The sequence below is a fragment of the Falco punctatus genome (assembly GCF_963210335.1).
Source record: "Falco punctatus genome assembly, chromosome: 12".
Classification (NCBI taxonomy): Eukaryota; Metazoa; Chordata; class Aves; order Falconiformes; family Falconidae; genus Falco; species Falco punctatus.
Window position 1 is genome coordinate 28,961,462 of NC_137592.1, and position 22,939 is coordinate 28,984,400.

The 22,939-nt window shown below is 37.4% G+C and overlaps 1 protein-coding gene across 7 annotated transcripts in view; it reads right to left on the reverse strand.

Annotated features, from left to right (window-relative positions):
• CDC42BPA (CDC42 binding protein kinase alpha) overlaps window positions 1–22,939 on the reverse strand; it is a 188,876-nt gene that overhangs the window by 42,778 nt on the left and 123,159 nt on the right. For all 7 annotated transcript variants that reach the window (XM_080408787.1, XM_080408785.1, XM_080408784.1 and 4 more), the window contains exons 16-22: window positions 19,112–19,359; window positions 14,043–14,148; window positions 12,169–12,293; window positions 5,048–5,153; window positions 4,269–4,417; window positions 2,962–3,053; window positions 171–247 (exon numbers count right to left, since the gene is read on the reverse strand). In XM_080408787.1, the coding sequence (XP_080264913.1) occupies window positions 171–247; window positions 2,962–3,053; window positions 4,269–4,417; window positions 5,048–5,153; window positions 12,169–12,293; window positions 14,043–14,148; window positions 19,112–19,359 (903 nt within the window). The remainder of the gene's footprint in view (window positions 1–170; window positions 248–2,961; window positions 3,054–4,268; window positions 4,418–5,047; window positions 5,154–12,168; window positions 12,294–14,042; window positions 14,149–19,111; window positions 19,360–22,939) is intronic.

Here is a 22,939-nt window from a genome sequence, read left to right on the forward strand (position 1 = left end):
GGTAAGACAGCCAGCGCGGTAAATGACACAATTTTCACATATTATTATATACAAATATAAATGGGGCAATGTGATTAAAACACAGTAGCAAACTCTCAGCAAATATGATATAACCTGCACATAACAGCTGCAATTCCACTAACAGAGAGTTAGAATAGCTGTACACTTACTTCAAATTGATCCAGAGCAGAGGTAGGCGCATTCAAAAATGCCAAGAAAGAATTCTGTGAGTCTTGGTGCTTTACACCTAGAAAACAGCAGCAGGTTTTTAAGCTACAGAAAAATGACCTTTTCATGGAGGACCTTTGCCTTGTTGAATCAGGGTTTGAGTATCCACCTGACACACCTACACATTTTGAAACGAGTTGTCACATTTGGTGTGTTTTCAGAGCAGATTTTTTTTAATAGACATACACCCACTAAGCAAGCAGTGTATGTTTAATTAACCTTCTCCAAGCCAGGATGTGTGTGGTGTGAATTCAACATAAAAACACACTGTAAGTACAGGGTCTATTTATGCAGAAGGTTCTAATGTCCTTATGTCCACTTGCAACACGCGCTGCAGGACATACAGACATAGACAGCAATGCAGCAGGTGTCACCCCTGCTCCAGTCACACGCTGGATAGGCTGCTGTGACAAGACAGCTGTAGCCAACAGTGAGGTAACCACAAAACATGTACAAAACACAAAACTGTACAGAACAGACTGTTGGGGGGAACACGCTGCATTTCCAAATAATACGGGTTCCTTGATTCATGCTCTATGCCTGTCTGCCACCTCTCACTTTTGAATGCCCAGGAGTAACAATCCTGGGTAAAGCTTAAAATATCTCTGTCACGCTGTGCCATTTACGTGGTTTTCTGCCAGTAAGCAGAGCAGGAACGCTGCATCCACTGCAGCTGCAGAGGCTGGCACATCTTGACTGTTGTTTTAACTTGCTTCCAATGATGTATTTTTTTCCCCTTCTTTTCGTTGGGGCATAATTCAAATTGGTGTGTGGGTGTTTATAAATCACAGATGTGCACAAACTCTAGGTTCCTGAACACTATAACATATATATTACATTATATATATACTTATTATGACCAGAGCCTGCAGGACTCTGCACGTCACAGAAGACTGATAGTATCAAAGGTCATTTATTTCTTATAAAAAATGTGAATGTCTTGCTCTAACTAGCTACATCACCCTGTTTGCTCCAAATACAACCCACAGTGAACAAAGATGTTACAAATAAGCCTTTCTTCTCTTAAAAATAAATACACTGAAACCCCAGTAAAATACTCAAAACAGTTCTCAAACTACCTGCTACTTTACAGAATCATTTTTAGTAATCTTCTTCCCCAACCCTCTAAGTTTCTGGAATACATTTATAAAGAGCAAAGGATGCAAGTGCTAATCTAAGTAATCCCTTCCCAGAAATCAATTTCCACACATCAAGAAGTCACTCTACCACTGTACATCGACTACATCTGAATCCTCCATACAGTTCATGATTCAAACATCAATATATTTCTCCTTATATAGAAAACCACGTCCAAAGATGACAAGGATTTTGTATTAAGGTATATTTCTATCAAAGTATTTGATTAGTTGCAGTAGAATCTTCATTTACTTCTGGCAAAATGCATAACTAACTTAATTCTTTAACGGTCTGTTTTCTTCCCTTTTTTTTTTTTTTTTTTAGAAAGGAGTAAATGTCTATTTTCACAAAAACAATAAGGTTTTAAACACTGCAAAAAATACAGGGTAAATTATTAATTATAATTTCTTAACGTATCATTTACCACAAATGAAGATTTCAGAAGTCAAGTAACCATGCACAGTATTTAAGATGGTTCAGGAATCTATAAACGAAAGCTAAACATGACAAAGCACTATTGTCTCCAGGGAGATGCTATCAAGAGTTCCTCTGCAAGGACTTGGAAGAAGCATAAGCCTGGTTATCAGGGCTAAGCATCGAGATGAACAAGTATTATTTCCCTAACTCTTATTTGCTAATTGGTACCAGTCATTTTTTAATGTTCTGTGTAGGTTTGTATTATTTATACCAGTCAACCAGCACTTGGAGGCCTATATATAGGAGAAAAATGTTAACTACAATGCATTATTGATCAACATGCCATTAGGTTGCAAAGGCTGAACAATATCTGACATCCCTATGCAGCAATTGTTGCCAAAGTTTTGAAACTCTGGAGTTCAAACAGTTCCCTACAGAAAATTAGGTAATTCTGTTTGGCCTGAAAAATCACTTCTTCCCATGTGACTCCAAAGATACAACTATTAGAGCTACTACGGGAACTGCAAAGAATCAGCCAGATCATTAATCATCTCTTAATGATTTTTTTTTTCATTTCAGAATTGCCAAAAAGTCTCTTCTCTCAGCAACAATGCGAAATACTGTTAGACAGATGCACTAGAAATTCCAGAACATACTCTCAGTACCACAGCAAAGCAAACATCACCACACTCACTGCTCACTATGCAGTTACAAAGCCAATCAACAGTCATCCCAGAAACACATAAATGCTATGAAGGCCTATGCAGTTGTTTACTCTCTGTGTAGACAGGACCAAAACATTCATAGATGAAGAACACCAAGATCAGTATTGAAATCTAAATACCTTCAACCATCATAAAGGGGAAAAAGATTATAAATATATCTGCAGTTCTAACAGTTTTCTGGCAGTAGATCACTATACATATACATATACCAAATAAGAATAATGCAGTCCCAACTCAAATAATACCTTACTGGTTCAAGTGTATCAACAAAACCGAGGGTATTACAAGTGCAAATGCAACTGCTGTGGGTACATCTTAACATGCAGTTGTTGTGCTCACATTTTGTATGCCAGAGTCTGTTGGTATCTTATTTTAGTTGCAAGGTGACATTTAATTGATAAGATGTACCCACCAATGAGAAACGTATTATTTACTTGGATATCAGTTGCCATACCCTTTTCTGATCTAAGCTCTTCTGTCTCCTTCTTCAGCCTTTCAATATCTGTCAACAGTTCCATGTTCTTCTTCTCAGATTCTTGCAATTTACTTCAAAGAAAAATACAAACAAAAAACCTATGTAAACGTTGAGAACCCATGATAACAAGTCACTTCTGTCAATCTTTGCATGCAATTTAAAAATTAATGCCCAACAAGCTTCATGATGTCATCAAATGCCAGAATGAATTCAGAAATCTACTGGGATCTGTTTAGTACACTGTCTTAAAAAAAACCCAAAACCCAAAAACAGAACAAGCAATTAATGGCCCCTGTTTAGCCATTAAATAGGCTTGCGTTTCCGAGTATTTGTGTGAGCCTGTATCCTGTGAATGAGAAAAAAAAAAAAAAAAAAAAAAAGACCATGTGTATTTTTATGCTTAAAAATGGTTTGGTTTTTTTTGTTAATTCACAGTGCCTGTGATACTAACAGGTTATTTTGAACTATTTTCTTAGTTACTTTACAGTTAGTTGTGATTCACAGCTGACAGGTAACAGTACTTCAAATTCAATAAATCCCATTTCTACCACACTTCTCATCCTTGCTTATCAAAGTAAACACTGGTTCTCCTGTTCTTAGGGGGTCTACCATGCCTCTTATCATCATATTACCTCGCCTCCGAAACATCCAAGTCAGGGGGACAAGGTATCCCCACTTTACAGATAACGTATTTCAATCTCGGCTCTGTCCAACTGCTTTCCTAAAGCTGCAAAACAAGTCAGTGCTCCGAGCTAGATTGAAGCTGGAGACCTAGAAATGGAATGTCTTCCTACTAATCCCTGCTTCAGGCATTTACCCAGCTCAGAATAAATTTTGATTTTGGGAGGGGAGGGGGGATGTCTGAGGAAGGAATTAAAGAATTCACGATCTCCCATAACCAAATCTTATTACCGTGCAAATCAGTAAGCCGTAACTGATTTTTGGCGGCTAAGCCAATGCAGCTATCAATAGAATGGAAGAGAGTATGTGCTGAGACACAAATCCAAACGCTGCTTGCATTTGAACTTGCTATCACAATTAGGAGAGATTATACGGCTGAAGAGAAAGTGTCCCCTCTGAAAGTCTTCTAGATTTCAAGTTTTCCCAGTAAGTGTTCAACTGCTTACACAATGAAGAGAGAGATGGTCTTTTTTCACATTCAGATGTAAGAAACTGGTGTATCATTTGCTAGGAAATTTTGACAGACAAGATTCTTAAAATCATGATTTGATGACACTCCCTGGGAGGTACTGACATTAATTTCCACCAGGACAAGTCAGTCTTACCACTCTGTAGATATACAGGAAGCTTTGACTTTATTCAACTCATCCTGAATAGCCTGTTTGGCTCGGATTTCAGCATCAAGAGCAGACTGTAGCTCCAACCTTGCAGACATATCCAGTTTTGCAAAGCGGCGCATCTTCCAAGGCATGTCCTAGTAAAAAATAAAAAGAAGAGAGAGAGAAGAAAGAATAAGAGGAAAGAAAGCTGAAAATGAGGAATATAAGTAACTTCAACAATTATGTTTTTCAGACTTATATTCTTAATGTAAGAGGTCATTAATTCCAAAGTAATCAAAACCTGAAAAATTAAGAATATTGTTATTACTATTACTCCTTTTAAACTCAAGTACTAAATAGGCAAGATGAACATTTGATGCTGTCATGATCTCAAATGCAAAGAGATTCTGTGAATTGAACTTTTGTGCCTCAACTGAAATGACAGCCATGAAGAACACTCACATTTCACAAGTGAAAGACTTTTAAGACTTTCATGACCCATAGTATAGATTTCCTTCAACAAACTAATATATAAACTAGCTACTTAAACAGTATCATAGATAAAAACACATTATAAAGATTTGGTGTTCAATTAATTGATAAACAATAGATTTGTTATTCAGTTATTCAGAAGGGAAACTCTAGGAAAGTCTTAACTTCTGCCTAACAAAGACACTCTACAGACAAGTTATTACTGCAGCTGAAACTATCAAATTAGTGGTCTTTATTAAATAAAAAAAATAAAAAAAATAAAAAAAATCTGGATTATGGAAGTAGAATCTTACTGTAGCTCTTGCACCCAAACTGGAGTTCCTCAGGGCCTCTAGCTCTTCTGTCATTTTAGAGGCCAAGGCTTGCAGATAACCTCGAGCATCCTTTTCATCACTTACCCTAAACAATTACATAAGAAAAAGGTGTTTTAAAAAGAAGAACCTAAAGAAAAAAACCCAAAGTCCCTTCAACAGAATAGCAACCAGAAACAGAACAAAGCAGAATACAGAACAAAATCATAAACCATAAGGAAATAATAATAAAAACCCACAGAAAACCACATAGAACTAAGCCTTTGCTGCTTTGCAGAGTTCCATTAAAAATACACATATCACTAAGATCAGGAATAAAAATGGAAGAACTACATATCTAAGTATGTAATATATGTCTCAGTATCTGAAATTGAGACTGTGGGAAAGAAACCTTTCAGGATTCAACCTAATTTTAAGGAGTAAAGACAAAATTTATAACCAATAATCAACAGTGCAGCTACCCACATAATATTGGAACTAGTGGTTGACCTTAATGTTTCAGCTGATTATGAGAACTAATAGAATCAAAGTTATTTCAAGAAATGCTAAATAAATAGGGAGAGTCTAATTCTAATGCCATTAAGCAGCATAAGCCAGAAGAGGCTCTCTCATCCCTCGAGCTGTCTATCAAGACATGTTTTCCTGGGTGTAAAGACATCAAGGAGGAGACACATCTGTTGTTCCAATTCTTTGATCATCAGTTACAAAGAGAAAAAACCAACTTTCTGTGATAAATCACAGCAGAAGGTTCTTTCTTCACTTTGCCTCAAGTTATTACCATAGAAAAGAAAGTTGCTAAAAAATGACCTGACTGAAACCAAGTAGCTTACGAAAACCCTAAAGCAAACAAGCAGCCAGCCTCCCCCCAGTTCCTTTCCCCTTACCTGCCTGGCTCCGAGCATCACCCCTCCGCTTGCCCACAGAACAAACCCAGCTCTGCAAGAGCAGGGCATGCCCCAGTCTCCAAGCTGGCCTGGGAGACCGGCAGTCTGCCACCACAGCGCGATCACAGTTAGCCCTATCAACACTGACCACAGAAACATTTAGGATGTGCTCTAAGTCATGAACCTCACATAGTTTTAAATAACTTATACGAAAGTGGGAAAATAGCTTTTCCATTTCACAGAAATGAACTTATCCTGGTTTCCTGATCTTTCCTTAGTAACCAAAATCCCGAGTATGTTGGACTGGAGATGAGAGTTCTCCAGATGGTTGAATTTGTCTCACCGTGACCTCTCTGCAGGACGTGATCGATGCCCGCTCTGTGCCTTTAAGGCACTCCGGGAAGTTTCTCTGGTTGATGCTACACACAGTGAACATGGAAATGGTGCTACCTGCAAGTCTGCCATTAATTAATAAAAATAATATAATGTCTCAATGAAGACTTACAGTCACCAGGAGGCAAGAAAGACAGAAAACACATAGTTTGAACAGCCACGGGCAAGGGAGGAACAGAAGAGCTTTTCCATAGTGGCCTTAGGGCAAGATCACAATGTGAAAGCTACGGGCAAAACACCTGCATGTTGTGGTGACTTCTGGGCGTGCAGTTTAACATTTCTGTAAGGAAGATTGCTTTAATACAGGGGAGGCTAATGCAAAACCAGCAACCTTTGCCACAACACACACACCCAACATGAAAAAGCAAACAGTTATTCATGCTTTGGGCTTTATCTTTGTCTCCTGCTTACGATTTAGTTCAAGAGGTACCTAGAAAAAAGGCACTGCTGACACTAAAGTCAGTAAGAGTTTAGATATTAACGAGTCACTATTTTTCCCAAGGCACATTAGAGCTCAGTGCAAGCAGCACACCAACTTTTTTCCCCACAACATTCCGGATGGCACATTTTGACGACCAGCCACAGATAGTCTTGGCCTATACAAATCACTCAGTGTATAAGAGTGGGCAAAAGATGTGAGAAGTAGCAGAAGATGCTTTCGGGGGGGTGTGTGTGTGTGTGTGTGTGTGTGTGTGTGTGTGAAGAAGATGCATCATTAAATACACAGTAAAAAGAAAAAGAGTATAAGCAGGAATAAAAAGAATGTGAGACTCTCAAGGTCAGAAAGTAAGTTTTCCTGATGTACAAGCAGGGAAAACAGATTTAGGAATCAGTGTTTGATCTCTCTTTTTAACGATGTGTAAAACCTTTGCCGAAAAAAAGGGACAATGTCAGATTAAAAATAGAATTTAATCGGTGCCTTATTTTTTAACTTTTCTAATTAAAGCTGAGAAACTTTAAATGTCCAATTTCTTTGTCAGTTTTTATCATGCCATATAGATCCCTCCTTACAGAGGCTGAGAACACACTTCAGTTAATTATGACACACAGAACCTTCAGGCTCTAAATGCTGAAAAGCTCCACATGCAAAAACCTCAGAAAGATGTTCCATAGAACATGTAGAAATCTAGAAAATTAAAATCTAAATCTAAAGTCAATCTTTGCAAAAAATCTATAGAGTTCAAGAAAACTCAGAATCTTAAAGACAGGAGGAGTACAATTTGGAGCCGAGGTAAGTTTTGCTGTCCACTAGATGGCAGCATGCTCTAGATAATGACAGACACTGATTAAACGTGTGAACCCAGGTGCCCTTGACAGGTTTTTTCTGATTTGATACTGTTTGTGGTTTTTTTGTTGTTGTTGGTTCTGTTTGGTTGGCTTTTTTAAAAAAAAGCTAGAGCAAGAATGGTAAAGTTACTCTTACTGATGTTTCTCTTCTTCCCCCCTTCTTACAGAGAGCCCTAACAAGCACAGCAAAAGACCTATGGAAGAAAAGTTTTTCAGGTTCCACTCAGAGTACTTTCTTTACTGAAAATTCAGATTAGATTAACTGTTCTGTTTCCACCTATAACGTTAGTGCCCTTGCAAGCTTAGTTCATTAACTGTAAAGAACCTAGAACAATGATAAAGTACAAATTTTGTAAAATTAAATTTAGCTCTTTTTTTGGAGCAACATCATGGCAACCTTCAAATAACCATTGACTAGTATCTAGTATGCTGTGTGTCACGCTGCTCAGAAAGGCAGCCTCTAGGTCTCTGTCTGGGGTACTTTACAGTACAAAATGGACCAGGAAGACTAGAGTTCTTTGCTGAACAGGAGGAGTCTTAAAGCCTGAGGGTCTTACGTCAAGCTGCATCTTACTTGATTTAAAATCCCAAGGGAGTCTGAGAGCTGTGACTCCTAATTCTCCTGGAGTTTCTCAATGCTTTTAAATTTCTGTCTTTGTATCACTATGCTCAAAGGCTCCAACTTAATTTTTCATTTCCCCCCTGCCCTCTCCAACAAAATTTAAAACTTCTCTAAAAATTTTCGACACTTTGCTCCCAAACCCTGAAATTCCCTCTGCCCTCCAAAATTTCTGTTACAGATAATTCTGATTATTCTTACCTCAAACACAATGCATCTCAGGATTTTTCATGTTTTGAGTTTTACAGTTGAATTTTCCTAGAACTTTTGCTAAACCTTTCCCACAATTTGCGCGTGCTTTCTTCTGAGAGCAACCAGATTAAAACAAAAAACAAAACAAAACAAAAAACCAAAAAAAACCCAAAACAAACCAGAACCAAAACTTCAGGGCTTTTTTATGTTTGATTTAATGTAGATGCGTTTGGGGAGGTTTTTCGGGTTGGCTTTTTGGGTTGGTTGATTTTTGGTTTTGTTTTTTTAAACAAAATCAGTAATTAAGATAAAATCAACCACAGTTGATTGGAAAAAATATCTAGTCAACAAGGAAAACATTAACTGAATCTTCTGGTAAACAGTAAGTCACAGTGTCAGGCCAGCTGAATCAAAGCCTAACATCCACTCTGTAGGTAAATCAGGTAGGATTTAGCTCACCCATATAAATATACTCAACAATACAGAATTCTTCATTTGAAATAGTTGTCTAGGCTTCCTTTTCAATCAGTGTGGTGCAAAACAGACTTCTACAGTACTAGTAATGGGATTTTCGTTGGCTACCTTAGGACTCCTAGAACTTTGTTACATGAATCCCTCTCAGAGCGACTAGTAAGTTAAGATTCTTGCCAAGTACTCTGGGAATCACTACCAAGATTTCCACCAACCTCCTTTCTGCAACAGAACAGAAATATCATACCATGGCTATTTGAAAGATTCCTTTTTAAAGTGACTGCATTAACCTCCAACGCAATGAATCTCTTTCCCACCTCCCACAGGAAAATTTATAGCCGACTATAAAAGCCTCAATATTTCTTACTCTTGTCAAGGAATGATGAGTGATTTGGCTAATATTAACTTGTAAATATAGTAGCTCCATTAAGGCTGAATAATCTGTGAGGGTCTACTGCTACTACAGTAGAATTTGCAATGGAAGTTTGATTCAAGTGTTTATGTTGAAATTCTGGCTATATTTATGGCATCTTGGGATAACAAAAGCAAAAATAAAACGGCTTTTGTACATTTGCCCTAAAAAAGATGCAAGATAGCAAAGTAAAAAAGCAGGGACAGGCTAAAAGGAACATGATAGGCCATTAAAATTACTTGCAAGTTATAAAATCTGAAAGAAATAATGATTTAGAGAAAGGCCCGAGGAGTCATGAAGAAACCATCCAAAACGTGGATTTGAGTAGTGGGGCAGATTTCCTGAGCGAGATCTATTAAATGGCAGAGCACTCCAAGGAAGTCAGAGACTCCTTGGGCTTGCGTTACCCAAACCAGGGCTGGAACAAAGCCCTTCAACTACCATAGGCAGCTGAGCAAACTGTTTACAAAACCAGTAATTAATTCCATCTACTGCCTCCTATCCTTCATGAATCACAGTACAAAAAGATGATGGTAGGCAAAACCCATTTTTAAAAGGTGGAACATACGCACCCAAACCACATATTTTAATGTAATATTATGTGAAAAAAATGTTAGTTTTGAAGGAACCTACGAGCTCTAACCTACTCTGTTAACTCCATACTGAAGAGGTGGACAGGCATGGATTTAAATTGCGTGCTCTTCTGAGGAAAACATAGACTTGTGACTGATTTAATACAACTAGTTTTCCTCAAAATTAGTTGTTTTTTTTTTTCTTTTGAAAGGTTTATTGGTATTACAGGTATTTAAATACTTCATATAGCACCCCACATTCCACAGCAAAAAATCCTCAGAGCAGGACCTAGTCTCAGTGTGCAGTGCTGAATTCTAAGGACAGCAGATGGACCTGACCAGATTATCTAAGTAACACACGGAAAATCTAAACATAAGAAAAAAATGTGAGTCAAAATAAGGCTTCTCATAGCTAAAAAAACCTTATCATAAGCAGAGAGAAGTATAGAGAGAAAACTGAGACGTGTACAGTGATTAAAAACTGGAACCAAGCCAGATATTTTTTTAATCTCCTTTAACTTTGCCCACAATTTATTATTTTTTCTTTTTACGTAATTCTTCAATTTTTAGTTTCATACTTTTTATCATAAGGGATCAGTGAAATAGTATCTTTCATTCAAAAAGTTAGTCTTGCATGTTCCTAATCTTTTTTCATTAAGTATCTGTAGATGTAACAAAAACCTCGATCCCAAACTCCTTTACCACCCCAGTGACATCTCTAATACATGCAAGATGCTTTATCATATACCTGAACCACATCAGTAGTACATCTTAAAATATTAAACACCCATAAACTGCAGAAAGGGCATTCTTAATGGCTGTTGGTACATTTTTACATAGTGCTAAGTAAAACAGTCCACAACTAATTCTGACTTGTCTTTTTCCAGAACTGCCAAGTTTTATGAGTGCTTTCAAACGTAAATCTGAAAAAAGGGGTTTGGTTACTTCGGTGCAGTAAGCAGAGAAGCATTGCCTTAAAAAAATATGGAATGCGAAACAGACGACTTGTCTCTCTTTACCTTGATTTTTTTCTCAATAAGTATTTCTGATTGGCTAGAAATTAACTGTTTTAAACAACTTTTATGGGTTTTTTTTTTTTATAATTTCTGTGACACGGGCTGTCGACTACACTCACAGTTAAGAGAGACAGGACTGAAAAGGAACATGCCCAAAGTGGACCCTTTGAGTTTTTTAACCTCTGCTACAAATACAATGCCTTGAGACACTATGGACCGATCAGCGTTACATTATTTTATGTAACAAACGCTGTTTAAAACACTTCCAGAAACCCAAACAACTTCCCTTCCTTCTTGTTACATATTCACATGGCTATATTCAACTGACAAACTTCTCTGTATTTGGACAACAAAATTATACTGACATTGCAACAATACCAAAATAGATTTCACAAAGCAAATGTTTCCCTTTTTTGCTTTGACACAACAAATCAGATTTTTTCACTAACATGAGAAAGGAAAAATGGGGGGCAAAAATGATCAAGTAGTAAACAAAAAAAGATTAGTATATGATGAAGGAATCTTTCCAGAATTGGATGAGCTGTAAAAAAACCTGTCTCGATGTAAACTGCTTTTGTGGATGCTAAACACTGCAATGGACCATAAAAAGGGAGGGGAGAGAAGCAGGCATGGAGAGGAAAAATAAAGGCCACCTAGATAAAACCATCTTTTTCTCTTAATAGTTTCAACTTGGGCTTTCCCCACCCCCTCTTAATTTACTAGAACCGGACAGAAGACTTTAGAAACATAATGTCATTATTTAGCAAAAGTATTATTAGAAACATCACTTGACTGGCTTTGTGGTAGTCTCAAATGCCCTCCTTATAAAAAAATCACATAAAAGTTACACTGTATTTGTTTCATTCTGCCACATGCCAAGCAGATGAAGGAAATTAATGCCGAGACACAAATACTCTCAGCGCTTGCTTTTCCCAGGCTTGCTCCCTCTCGGAGGCGTGAGCTCAGCACATGACTCCTTCCAGCATTCTTCCAAAGCCGCAAGCCACACCCAATGGCCACGAGTCTTCTGCACTTAAAAAAGTTGTATTTGGTAAGACACTTTCGCTCTTAAGGAGGAACACCAAGTTCCAGATTTGGATAATTATTAAAATCTCCAGCGAACATACAGCAGAATCCCAGGCGGGTGTGAGACTCCACCTAAGCACTTACAAGCGCCATATGCAACGGCAAAACCTCAGTAACTGCCCTACCACATACCGAGGGGTTTCTGCAGTGGCACTAGAGCAGCGTACTCACCATTGGATGATCTCAGTAATTTGGGCCTCCCAGTGGGCCACGGACTCCTTTTTATCAGCCAGGTCTCTCATCTCTTCTTCCAGCTGCCGGTTATTCATACTCAGCCTCTCAAACATGGTGGTGAGCTGAATGAGAATTCAAACAGCTTGTTAAAAGTATGAGCTGCTGCGACTCCATATCTACGCAGCCTCAAAAGCCACGTCTTCTCCTCTCCCACATCATGCATCTGCTTTAAAAATGGGTATTACCCACCACAATAAACACCACGTAACAATAAACGCCAGAATCTCTTCTCATGTATGACCTTAGCTGTACTGAAAGGCCATTTTTGAGGACTAGAACTATATTTTTGCTCTAGCAAATTAATTAGTTTTCTGAGAATTAGTCTCCAAATACCTCTATAACTTTTAGAAGATTTCTGCTTTGACCATATAGGTGTGGAATGTTCTATAAAGAAAAAACTACATTAAAAGAGCAAACCAAGGGCACAAAAACTGTTGTAGCTCAGATAAAACTGCCAAACCTCTCCCTTGTTTAGTAACCATGGAGAATGAGAGGCTTTAACAGTTTCAGGCACAAGTCAGTCCTGAGATTCTCCAGGTGTTTCACATTCCCCTATTTTTCATTTTACTTACTTGCAGACAGGGAAATTGAAATTAAATGCACATCTGTAAGTACAATATGTTATACCTAGCAATTAACCTCTCGCATTCACACAGCTGTCATTCATGCCTGCACATTCTGCAAGACAAAAGCCACAGCTAACCTGAGTTGGTATTGGGAACTAAACCTTCATTATGTTAAATAATTATTCATAAAGTCAAACTGGAATTGGAGATCAGATAGACTTTATAGGAAGGCCTGCTTAGGAGAATGCATCTCACGTGAAAGGCTTCTTTTAGTACTGAAATACATTAACAAATCAAAACGATGAAAAAAAAAAATAAATCTGGTTTAAATGTATTCTGTTTTTTACTCCTGGAGTACTCCACTCCATATTTTATCATTTAAATAGGCTTATAATTAAAATAAGACTATTTAGTAAATGTCATTTGACAAGAAAAATATAAAGCTAATCAAATTAAAAGAAAAAAAGAAAAAGAAAGAAACATCAAGCAGAAAACCTATCAAAGTGACTAGCCTATTACTGTTCTTGGACTAAGCCTACATATAGGCATATATAATATGCATCTTACACTGGTATGAAAATATACTTTAATTTGAACACTGACATGCAAACATGCTTACTTTGAAGAACACCGTACTTTCATCATATTTTTAGAAATTGTGATGTATTAAAAAAAGAAGAGACAAGTTTAACAAGACTTGGCTAATCCAAAATGACCTTGAATAACCTATCAAAGTGAACAATAAAGAGATAATCTAAATGCACAAAACATAATTATTCCTTGCCCAACACGCTTCAATTAATATGCCTTATCATTTGTATTTTTTTTTTAATATCTCAAAGTAACACTTAATCTCAATGGGTGGGAGGAGCCCTGTTATTTCACAGCAATTGAGATGCAAATATACTCTAAATAATCACATCATTAACTATGTATTCTTATATTTGGGTCATACAATGAAATCATCCTTTTCTGTTGCCTTAAGGTATTGTCTAAAGTGAATCTTAATGAACCGTAAGACCATCTAACTCAATTCCTACACATAAATACACACACGTATATATACATATAAGTGCACACACTCAAGTTCAGATGCATCTAGATACTCTCTATTAAAATAAAATACTAATAACTTTTCGTGTAATATCAAGTTCTGCTATCAATTAAGAGTTAATAATAACAATACAGTTCTATATTGTCCAATCTGTACATAGCATAGTAAGCTCAGAACTCAACAGCACTTACCTTATCAAGTTCATTTGAAAGTTTTTTGTTTTCCTCTGTCAGCAGAATCTTTTCTCGTTCATACTTCTGTTTGAACTCTGTTTCAAATTCTTCCCTTTCACTTTGGCTAAGAAATAAAATGAAATAGAATTAGAAAGGTCCCTATTCTAAAACTCATCACACTATTCACTTAAATACAAAAAGATCAATGCACACTAGCTGAAAGGGAACACCACAGCCTCTTAAAATTAAGCAAGTAAATGTATTATACTACCATCTTCAGATTATAAGGCAGTCCGCTGGAATTTATAATTAGACAATGATTTTTCCTTCAGCACGGTATTAACAGAACTCGACTGAGCTAACATTTATCAATCCACTTATACGTATTTTGTTCTTCAGATGAATCCTTCAAGTATTGAGCAGCTGTAATTGTGCAGAGCAATGTGTGTGTTGATATTCTAAAATGCTCAGGGTAAATTCTCAGCTCACAGAACCATTATTTTAATGTAGACATTTCTATAATTCCAAGTTACACAGAGAACGACAGGCAACAATGACCATGTCTGAAACCAGAACATACCGAAGCTAAATTAGAGCACCTGGGGCTGGGTCTCTGATGAGAAAAGCTTATATGGGCTAGTCTCTGGAGAATTTGTAACGGCCAGAGGACACATTCGAACTGTTAATTCAGGTACTGTATACTATCAGCAAACAGTGGATGGATAACCTATACACTCCTAATATCACCAGATTCTAGAGCAGGTTTGGACCTTGTTTCTGAGAAAAGAGTTTCAGAGTAGCTGTTTCCCCAAAAACTTCCCTTCTCCTGTGTATGTCATTCAGTAGAGGAGAACCCCTGGTTGATTCTGCTTAACGTTACCTTTGACCTTGCACAATGAATACGAGAACCTGTGAAGTGGCAGGTCCTCTGTTTGCCAAAACCACTACCTTCTTTAAAGTGGTGTACAGCAATGTTTTAGACACGTAACTCCCACCTCACATCCACTCCTTTGAGACTCACTAGGTTTGCACTCACCATTTCACCAATTATTCAGGTAACCTGCACAAAGTTCATCAGTCAGTTGATGGAACTGCCCTATCATTGCCACAGATACAGTAAAGATCCATTCAGCAAACACCACCATTCAGCCTTAAAAGATTTGAAAAAGTGCCCAGTATAAAAGGTTAACTCTGTAAAAATAAAATCCAGGGGATACCTTGTCTTAAACATTACACTTTTTTTTTTTTTTTCTGGATACTGATCAGACTTTTACATTGTGTAACAGAGAAATTACATCCTTGCCTCTTTTTCTAAGATGCAGAACTACTACTACTATGCCAAATTGAGAGAACACCCTTAAAAGATGAGAAGTGCCAGTAGTTACAGTGAACCCAGTTAAGAGTAATGCTGGTTTGAATTTCCTATTCCTAATTTGAAATTCATTTAGTGCTTCAACCACTCTTTGAAATCTAGTCCAGCATGTTAGTCTCATAGTGAAATTCTATGTTGCTAGGCATCCTTTGAAACATAACACTACATACTAGTAAAGTAACATACTATCGTTACTGTTTAAATGCCAAGTTTGAAATTCACCACCACTCCTTTTCTATATCAACAGATTCCATGCATATGATGAGCAGTCTAGGGAAAAGGCAGGAAGAGATTAAAGCACTGGCTGTCAGGGGAATTAATAACAGGTCTTGCTTCTGTTTGCAAGGCATAGATTCAAAGCTAATTTCTCAGACAGCAGACCCACCTAAATTTTTATTAATTTATTTCTTCTACTTAGCTTTTATGGTTTTATGGTTTTGTTTAGAGGTTTTCATTCTGTATTTGTCTAAAATTTGTTCTTTTAAGGCTTTAAGGCTCAAAGCAGCCATAAATAGTGGTGGATTAAGGAAGCTTTGGATTGGTAAAAGAGCCGAACATACTTGTAAGTTTTCTGTACCTCGCATTCTTATTTCAACTGGTGACTGTCACTACCAGTAAGTCAGATTGCTATACTATAATAAAGAAACAAGAACAAATTTTAAACAGAGGAGAATGCGGGTATGATCTATCATAACCAAATATCAATTCAGCAAACAACTGAACTGTAACTGACTCCACAAGCATACCGTGGGCAGCCAGGAAGATCAAAATAATGCATTTGCTTTGAAGCCTGGTATCCTTCTCTCCCATCAAGCTTTTTCTCTCATCTAAAATTTAGCTATGTATCTGCTCTTGAACTTTAAGAAATAATACATGATCCAGCTTTCTTTTTATCAGTAAAATAACTGTAGCAAAACACATGCAAGCAATGTGAAACAGTTTTATGGTATCACTTTGTCACTCCAGCTCTTTATTGCAGCTGTACAAAGTGGAGAAATATTTTATCTTACTGCTTTGAAACCAAGAAAAGTAGACCTGAAACAAACACCAGCCCCCAGGCTTCTTTATATCACACAATTTAAAAAAAATCAAATGCTGTTTTATGAAGTGCTCTGCTTTATCAATCTATCATTAAATGACAGGCTTAAATGAAACTTCTACAAACAATTTATTTTACACAGTTTCTTGCACCTTTTCTAAAATATTTCATGACAATTTTAAGAAATGGAATATCGTGCTACACAGATCACTGGCCTGATACAGGGTTCCTACATTCCCGATTTTAATAGCATGAGGTTTATGAGACTTAGGCAAAGGGTGATCATTTTGTGCAGAAAGGTAGTTTCTCTCCCTTAAAGACTTACGCTGTTGAAATAGCAGAAGTAAGAAAGCTTGATTTGAAGGAAACAAAAGAAAAAAAATACCTGTTTTGAAAAAATGAATGGAAACCACCACAACATGCAAGACACATAAAGAAGTACACAGATTTTGACCAAGTTGTTACTGACCCTTGCTTAGACTAACCTACATAATCTACTCTATACTATAACCCTTACGCGTAATGCAACTGCGTCCTCTTACCAAAGCCCTTTTTATTTTTTTTTAATATACACTAAAGATTATTTTTAGATTACTCAAATTTTTTTGCCAAACTGTATATGCACACTTCGACCCCAGGCCCACCCCCAAGCCTATTGTTGAAATAATTCTACTTATTTCAGCACAAAGCCTCCAGGTGCTTCCTTTTCAATGCTTACATTGAACACCTCTGTACTAGAAGACTCACAAAAAGCTTTGCATGGCCAATTACAAAAGCTAAAAACAGTATGTGTAAGCAGAAATTAAAAAATAATAATAAAAAAAATAAATCCATGTGATCTTAAGGAAAAACTACCAAATATTGAGAACTGAGCAGCAACAGCAATTCTTCTATTCCTAATATTTAAGCTTCCCTTCTAAATCCCTGAGCTACTACAGAAGTCAGTCTGTAGCACACCCTGAACAGTGGACTTCTCCATTTCTGTGGAGTCCTAATACTGGCATGAGATTCTGCAGATCTGTTTAACAAAAGCTTTTTAAGATCAGGTCTTCATTAATCACTGATCACGTGCTTGGACACCTGACTTCATACGATGTTGAGACCCTTCCCATTACGAGCCAAATGTTGGATACTGGTTATATGATGCCATTTCTCTTCATGCCTTAAAATGTTTAAAACACTTGAAATACATACAGAAACACATGGTTATGTCAGCATAGATTTTAAATTTGCATCCAGTTTTCTTATTTATAGAGAGAAACTGAATTGAAGGAAGGTTTAGGAACTAGCTAGCATGAAGCAAATCAGCATTGCTAGGCCATTTGTTGTTTCACTAGATGGGCATCTAGTTCAAAATTTTGCAGCTGTACAACATTAGAATGGTTCTGACAGATTTCCCAGGAGGTTTTGGGTTGGTCAGTGTTTAGAGGTATGATCTTTAGCAACAGTTTAGCCTGCAGAAAGAGGTATTAATGATTCTTTATTGAACATTCCTCCTTCTGAGACACTACTGGAGTGACATGGCATTAAAGGACTATCATACTATCACCTTTATATATTACAAGACAGCATAGCCTTTTGTGCATTTGTAACTCAGAGGTCAGCAAGCGCTTTGAGTTGTGGTACAAAGAAAACACATTGCTGATGGAAGTTTTATCTCTCACAACCTAGAACACCGCAGCAAACTAGTGTGTTAATATGTCCAGCTTACAAATAGCTGTATTCTAGGAAGAAACAGTTCATCCACTGCATTCTAGGCTGTATGATCTGCTACCCCTGCTGGAAACAATTTACCAGAGAACCAGTGTTTCCAACTCTACTTGCATAAGCTTTTTTGAAAGAGTCTGTATTTTATTTACTACTTGTATTCAAGGACTTGCTATAGTTTGGCTAAGCTTTCAGCAGGAACTTCTCCATGATTTTTCTAATCTGCCACCTTGGTACAGCAGCAAAAAGATGCATCTATGTTAGTGTCTATAAAGCGTTTGGAATTTTTTATGAATGAAAATGAACATGTTCAATTTACGACTATTTCCATTATGACACTATCCAACAGAAAAAATTTGGTTCTATTGATGAATGCCTCAAGGGACATTCTCAAGGCCAGTTATAAGCTCCACCAAGTTGGAGAGAAAAAAGCAGGTCTCTGACAAATTACCATGTCAGAAGAGATAAAGCAGCTTATGCCTACAGTAGTCTGATGACTGATGTTAACACTGGATGGAACCCAGCATGGATTAGCCTTAGTCTGCATTAAGTGACTGTTCCTGTGCTGGCAGAAATGCAGGCATTAGTTGATCTCTAACACACTAGAGTTTTGCATCAAAAGATGAAAATACCAAACAGAAGAAAAAACGTCCAAAAAAAAATATTTTAAACTGCAACATAAGCTTCAGGGGTCAACCCACCCCAAGCTGCAAATCTGCAATTCATTACATACCTTGAAATGCTCAGCCAGTGCAAGAATTCTGGTGCAAGATTAACCGTTTCAGTACAGGGATGTGGATTTTTTTGTTCTGTTTTATTTTTAAAGGTGACTGGTTTCAACCCTGACATTAGTTCAGCCAAAATGTACCTGCCTGCACTACAATTAAGGAAGTGACAGCACGTTTGGAAACATACTAGGAGACTTCAAAGGTATCTTGAGCTTAAAGGTAAATTTCATACAATACTCACTTTTCTCTTCTGGTTTTCTCTAACTTGTCTTTTAAAATCATGATCTCCTTCTTGAGGGCAAGCTGCTGGCTCTCTGCATCCCGCAGTTCTTTCTTCAGGCTTTTTATTTCATTAGCATGCATTATTTCACGTTTAGATAGTTCCTCTTCATAGAAAACACTTTTCTTTTCCAGATCTGCCTTTAATTTCGTGATTTCTTGCTGGTGTTCTATACTGCTTACCCCAGGTGAGCGACCAACCTGTTTTTGCTAAAATAAACAGCCCCAAGTTAGCACTCAAGAATGCTGAAAATGATGCTTAATAACAACATAATATTCATAAGTATGTTTAGAAAATATCCCATTACAAACTTAAGTTAAACACATCTATCTCAATTTTTTTGAAAATTTGTTAAGAGCATAAATCTGAATTGTACTCTATCATCTTTTGATTTAAATGCAGTAATAGTTTTCAAGCCATTGAAAATCTGACCATCACGTTAAACATCTCTGGCCACATTCTGACTCCCCTTACATGCAGTCAGAAAGCGACCACAGAAGAATTTTATCCTCCCACTCACACAGCTGACAGCAACAAGTTCAAGAGACTTTCAGGAATGCAGAATAAGGACAATGATATACAGTCAATACATTTTAAAGCACAAATAATTTATGGAAAAGCTATACTAACACAAGCAGAGGCTTAACTGAAGGCTGAAATCTAGCTACAGAAACACTATATGGATTGCATCAGTCAGGAGGGAAGCCTGACCTATTTTAAACTGACCATTTACATCATAGTGGATTAATAGGGAAAAACAAGCTTTAAACAATAAGAGTAATTACTTCACTTTTCGCAGCTGCATAGCTCTCTTAGTGAGGTCTTCTGGCATTTCAATAGTCTTTACACACTGCTTCAGGACACATACACATTTGCACCAAATGCTGCACTCACTAAACTCAATGTCCTGCCATAACATAGAGGAGGAGCAAGATCAGGTTCAAAATGAGATAGTGGCATGGCATGCACTGAAATCCAAGTATGGACATACTTTTTAATGTAAACATACTTACAAGTTGGTTTGGAATTTTTTTCTATTTTTTTTTAATATGTAATTAAAGGTAGTCTAATAAAAACTTAATAAAAACACTGTGATTTGAGAAAGCACAGGTAACTGGAAAACCTACTTATGGTGACTGTGTCACACCTTTAGGAGGACTGAAGATATTTTGTTAATTATACCTTCATTCTTACCATGAGATATTAAAATCCTCTCAGTCTCCTTTAATTAAAGATGGCTTTGGATAGTTTTCTTTGGGTGATGTATGAACAGACTTTAAAAGTTAAATGTCATTGTAGAACATTCAGCTGAGCTGAATTTCTACCATGACAAATGCTACGAGAAAGCTGGGCCTCGCTGTCAGTGTCAGCAGAACACTGCAACCCCCCCTCAGTGTACGAGCCAGATATGTGCTGCTACCGCGCTGGTTTCTCTAACTCATCAAAACGACCATCTGTTTCCATCTAAGAGTAAAATCCTGCCCTTAGGATGCAGAATGGTGAATTGGAGAAAGTAGATGCCATCCTAAGAGGAGATGGTTTGGAGAAAGGAAGATTTTTAAAGAAGAAAAAAAAAAGATAGTAAGCATAGGAATTTTATTTCATACACAGGCAGTTACCTACTGAACTTGTTTTTTACTGCCCAACATGCTGACCTGCCTACACATACATATATGGCAATGGAGGCCATAAAATGCTTAGGCTTTGCAACATCATCTATTGGGTACATAAAATATTTTTAGTGGTATTTCACATTTTTTTCCACAATGAGAAGATACCATTAAGACCATAAGACAGATGGTGCAGTAGAACAGAAAACTGGATGGTATTGTGCAGTGGCTCACAGAACTAGAGTAATATAGTAAACAGAAAATATATTTGGAACTCATGGAAGCACAAATTCTAAATAGATGTTTTCATACATGCCAGTTTCAAGTGGACAAATGGTGCAACTGAGACATAAGGCATCTCCTGGCACACAGATAGATAGATGCTGTTTAATGCACCCCAGGATGCAGTTTGCCCTCTTGGCTGCCAGGGCACACTGCTGACTCATACTGAGCCTGATTTTTTTGAAAATCCAAACGCATGACATCCACTGGCTCTCCTTCGTCCACAGACTTACTGACAACTTCGCAGACTTTGCTGGACAAAAGGCACACCTGCTGCCTGCCCAGCAGGCTCCGCTTCATCCATGAGCTCACTGACCTTATTCTTTACTTACACACCCACTCCTCTGCAGTTCCTAGGACCTTCCAGACCAACATTATAGCAGCACAGTGGGCCGTCTGTAATAAGAGGTGCATGCCTTGGCCAGCAGTTCTCTTACTTCTCACCCGAGTTCCTTCAGAACCCCCTCAGTGAGGCCACTGGTGTGTGTGACATCAATCTGGCTCACTGGCCAGCTCCAATGCTTCCTGCATATCATCCTCCAACTGACCCAGCTCATCTGACCAACCTGCTGCAGAGAACATGCTCTGTGTGGCCGTCTCCCCTGCTTCAGCAGTAAAGTCTGACACACCAAAAAACTCGTCGAGTGTTTCTGCTACAGCCTTATCAACTCAGAGATTAATTTTCTCAGCCCTGCCAACAAGCAGCTCCATGAGCTTCCTATGGTGGTCTTCTGCTTTTGGTTTAAAGAACTTTCCACAATTAATCTCAGCTTCCAGTGCCAAGTGTTCTCTAAAATCTCTTCATTTAGCCCTCAACATCCTGTTTACACTTAATCTGCCATCATTTATGGGCATTTCTATTCTCATTTGAAGAAACTTTCCTTTTTTCTTTAAATATTGACCTTTCCTCTCTGAAAGCCTCCTGAACTTAAGAGCCATGCAGAGCTTTTTCTGAATGGATAAATCACCATCAAAACTGCATGTGATCCAAAGTATGCTTACTGTATTGTGAAGTATTATTAAACAAGCTACCAGTTCCCTTTCCTCTTCCAATAAACTTGCCCTGTTGTTATAAATCAGCAGATCATTTATTCTTAATAGATCTCTTCTCGCCTCTCAAAACTGTCAACAAACTTCTTGCTGATGGTGAAGATTCATGAAAACAGAAGAAATACATCTTGATTTTCAGGTAACAATCTGAATTCACTGCAGTAGAAACTTTATAAATCCAAGCTTCATACTGACTGGATTTCCTTATTTTCATTTAACAAAATGCGGCAAAATAAAAGAATGTTCACAAAAAAGTCCCAAATTTTCTATGCAGTGACTTAATGTCCCACATAATTCTAATAAAATCCCCATGTTATTCATGTAAATTAAGATCAGAATAGGCCTAATTTGGCATTTTGTATAAAAAGTTTAGATTTATCCTACTGAATGAAACATTGGAAACAGGATTTTGCTGTAAATGAACAGCAATCTTCATGTGGAAATGAAAATCCTTATCATTCAATTTCTGAGAAACTCTTGATTTGTTCAGAGCACAGTATAAAATGCTAAATCATAGAATAACAGTTAACATTCTTGGTTTACTTAAATTTCTTCTCCTAAGAACACATATACGTGTGAGCAATCTCATCAATATAAACAAAGCCTTCACGCTCAATACTGTTCTTGTGCAAAAATGTCTCAACTTCTGGCTGAGAGGCAGAATACACTAAAAATTTCCTTTACAGTTACATCAGTTGACATCTATAGCAGAGAAAACCATCTTTCTGTTGACTGACACGCTCAGGACCAACATAGTACACAGAACACCTATACAGAAACCTGCACAGGCTTCTGAACCTGCACACACAAATAGTCAACCACCCTACACTACAAAAAAAAAAGAAAG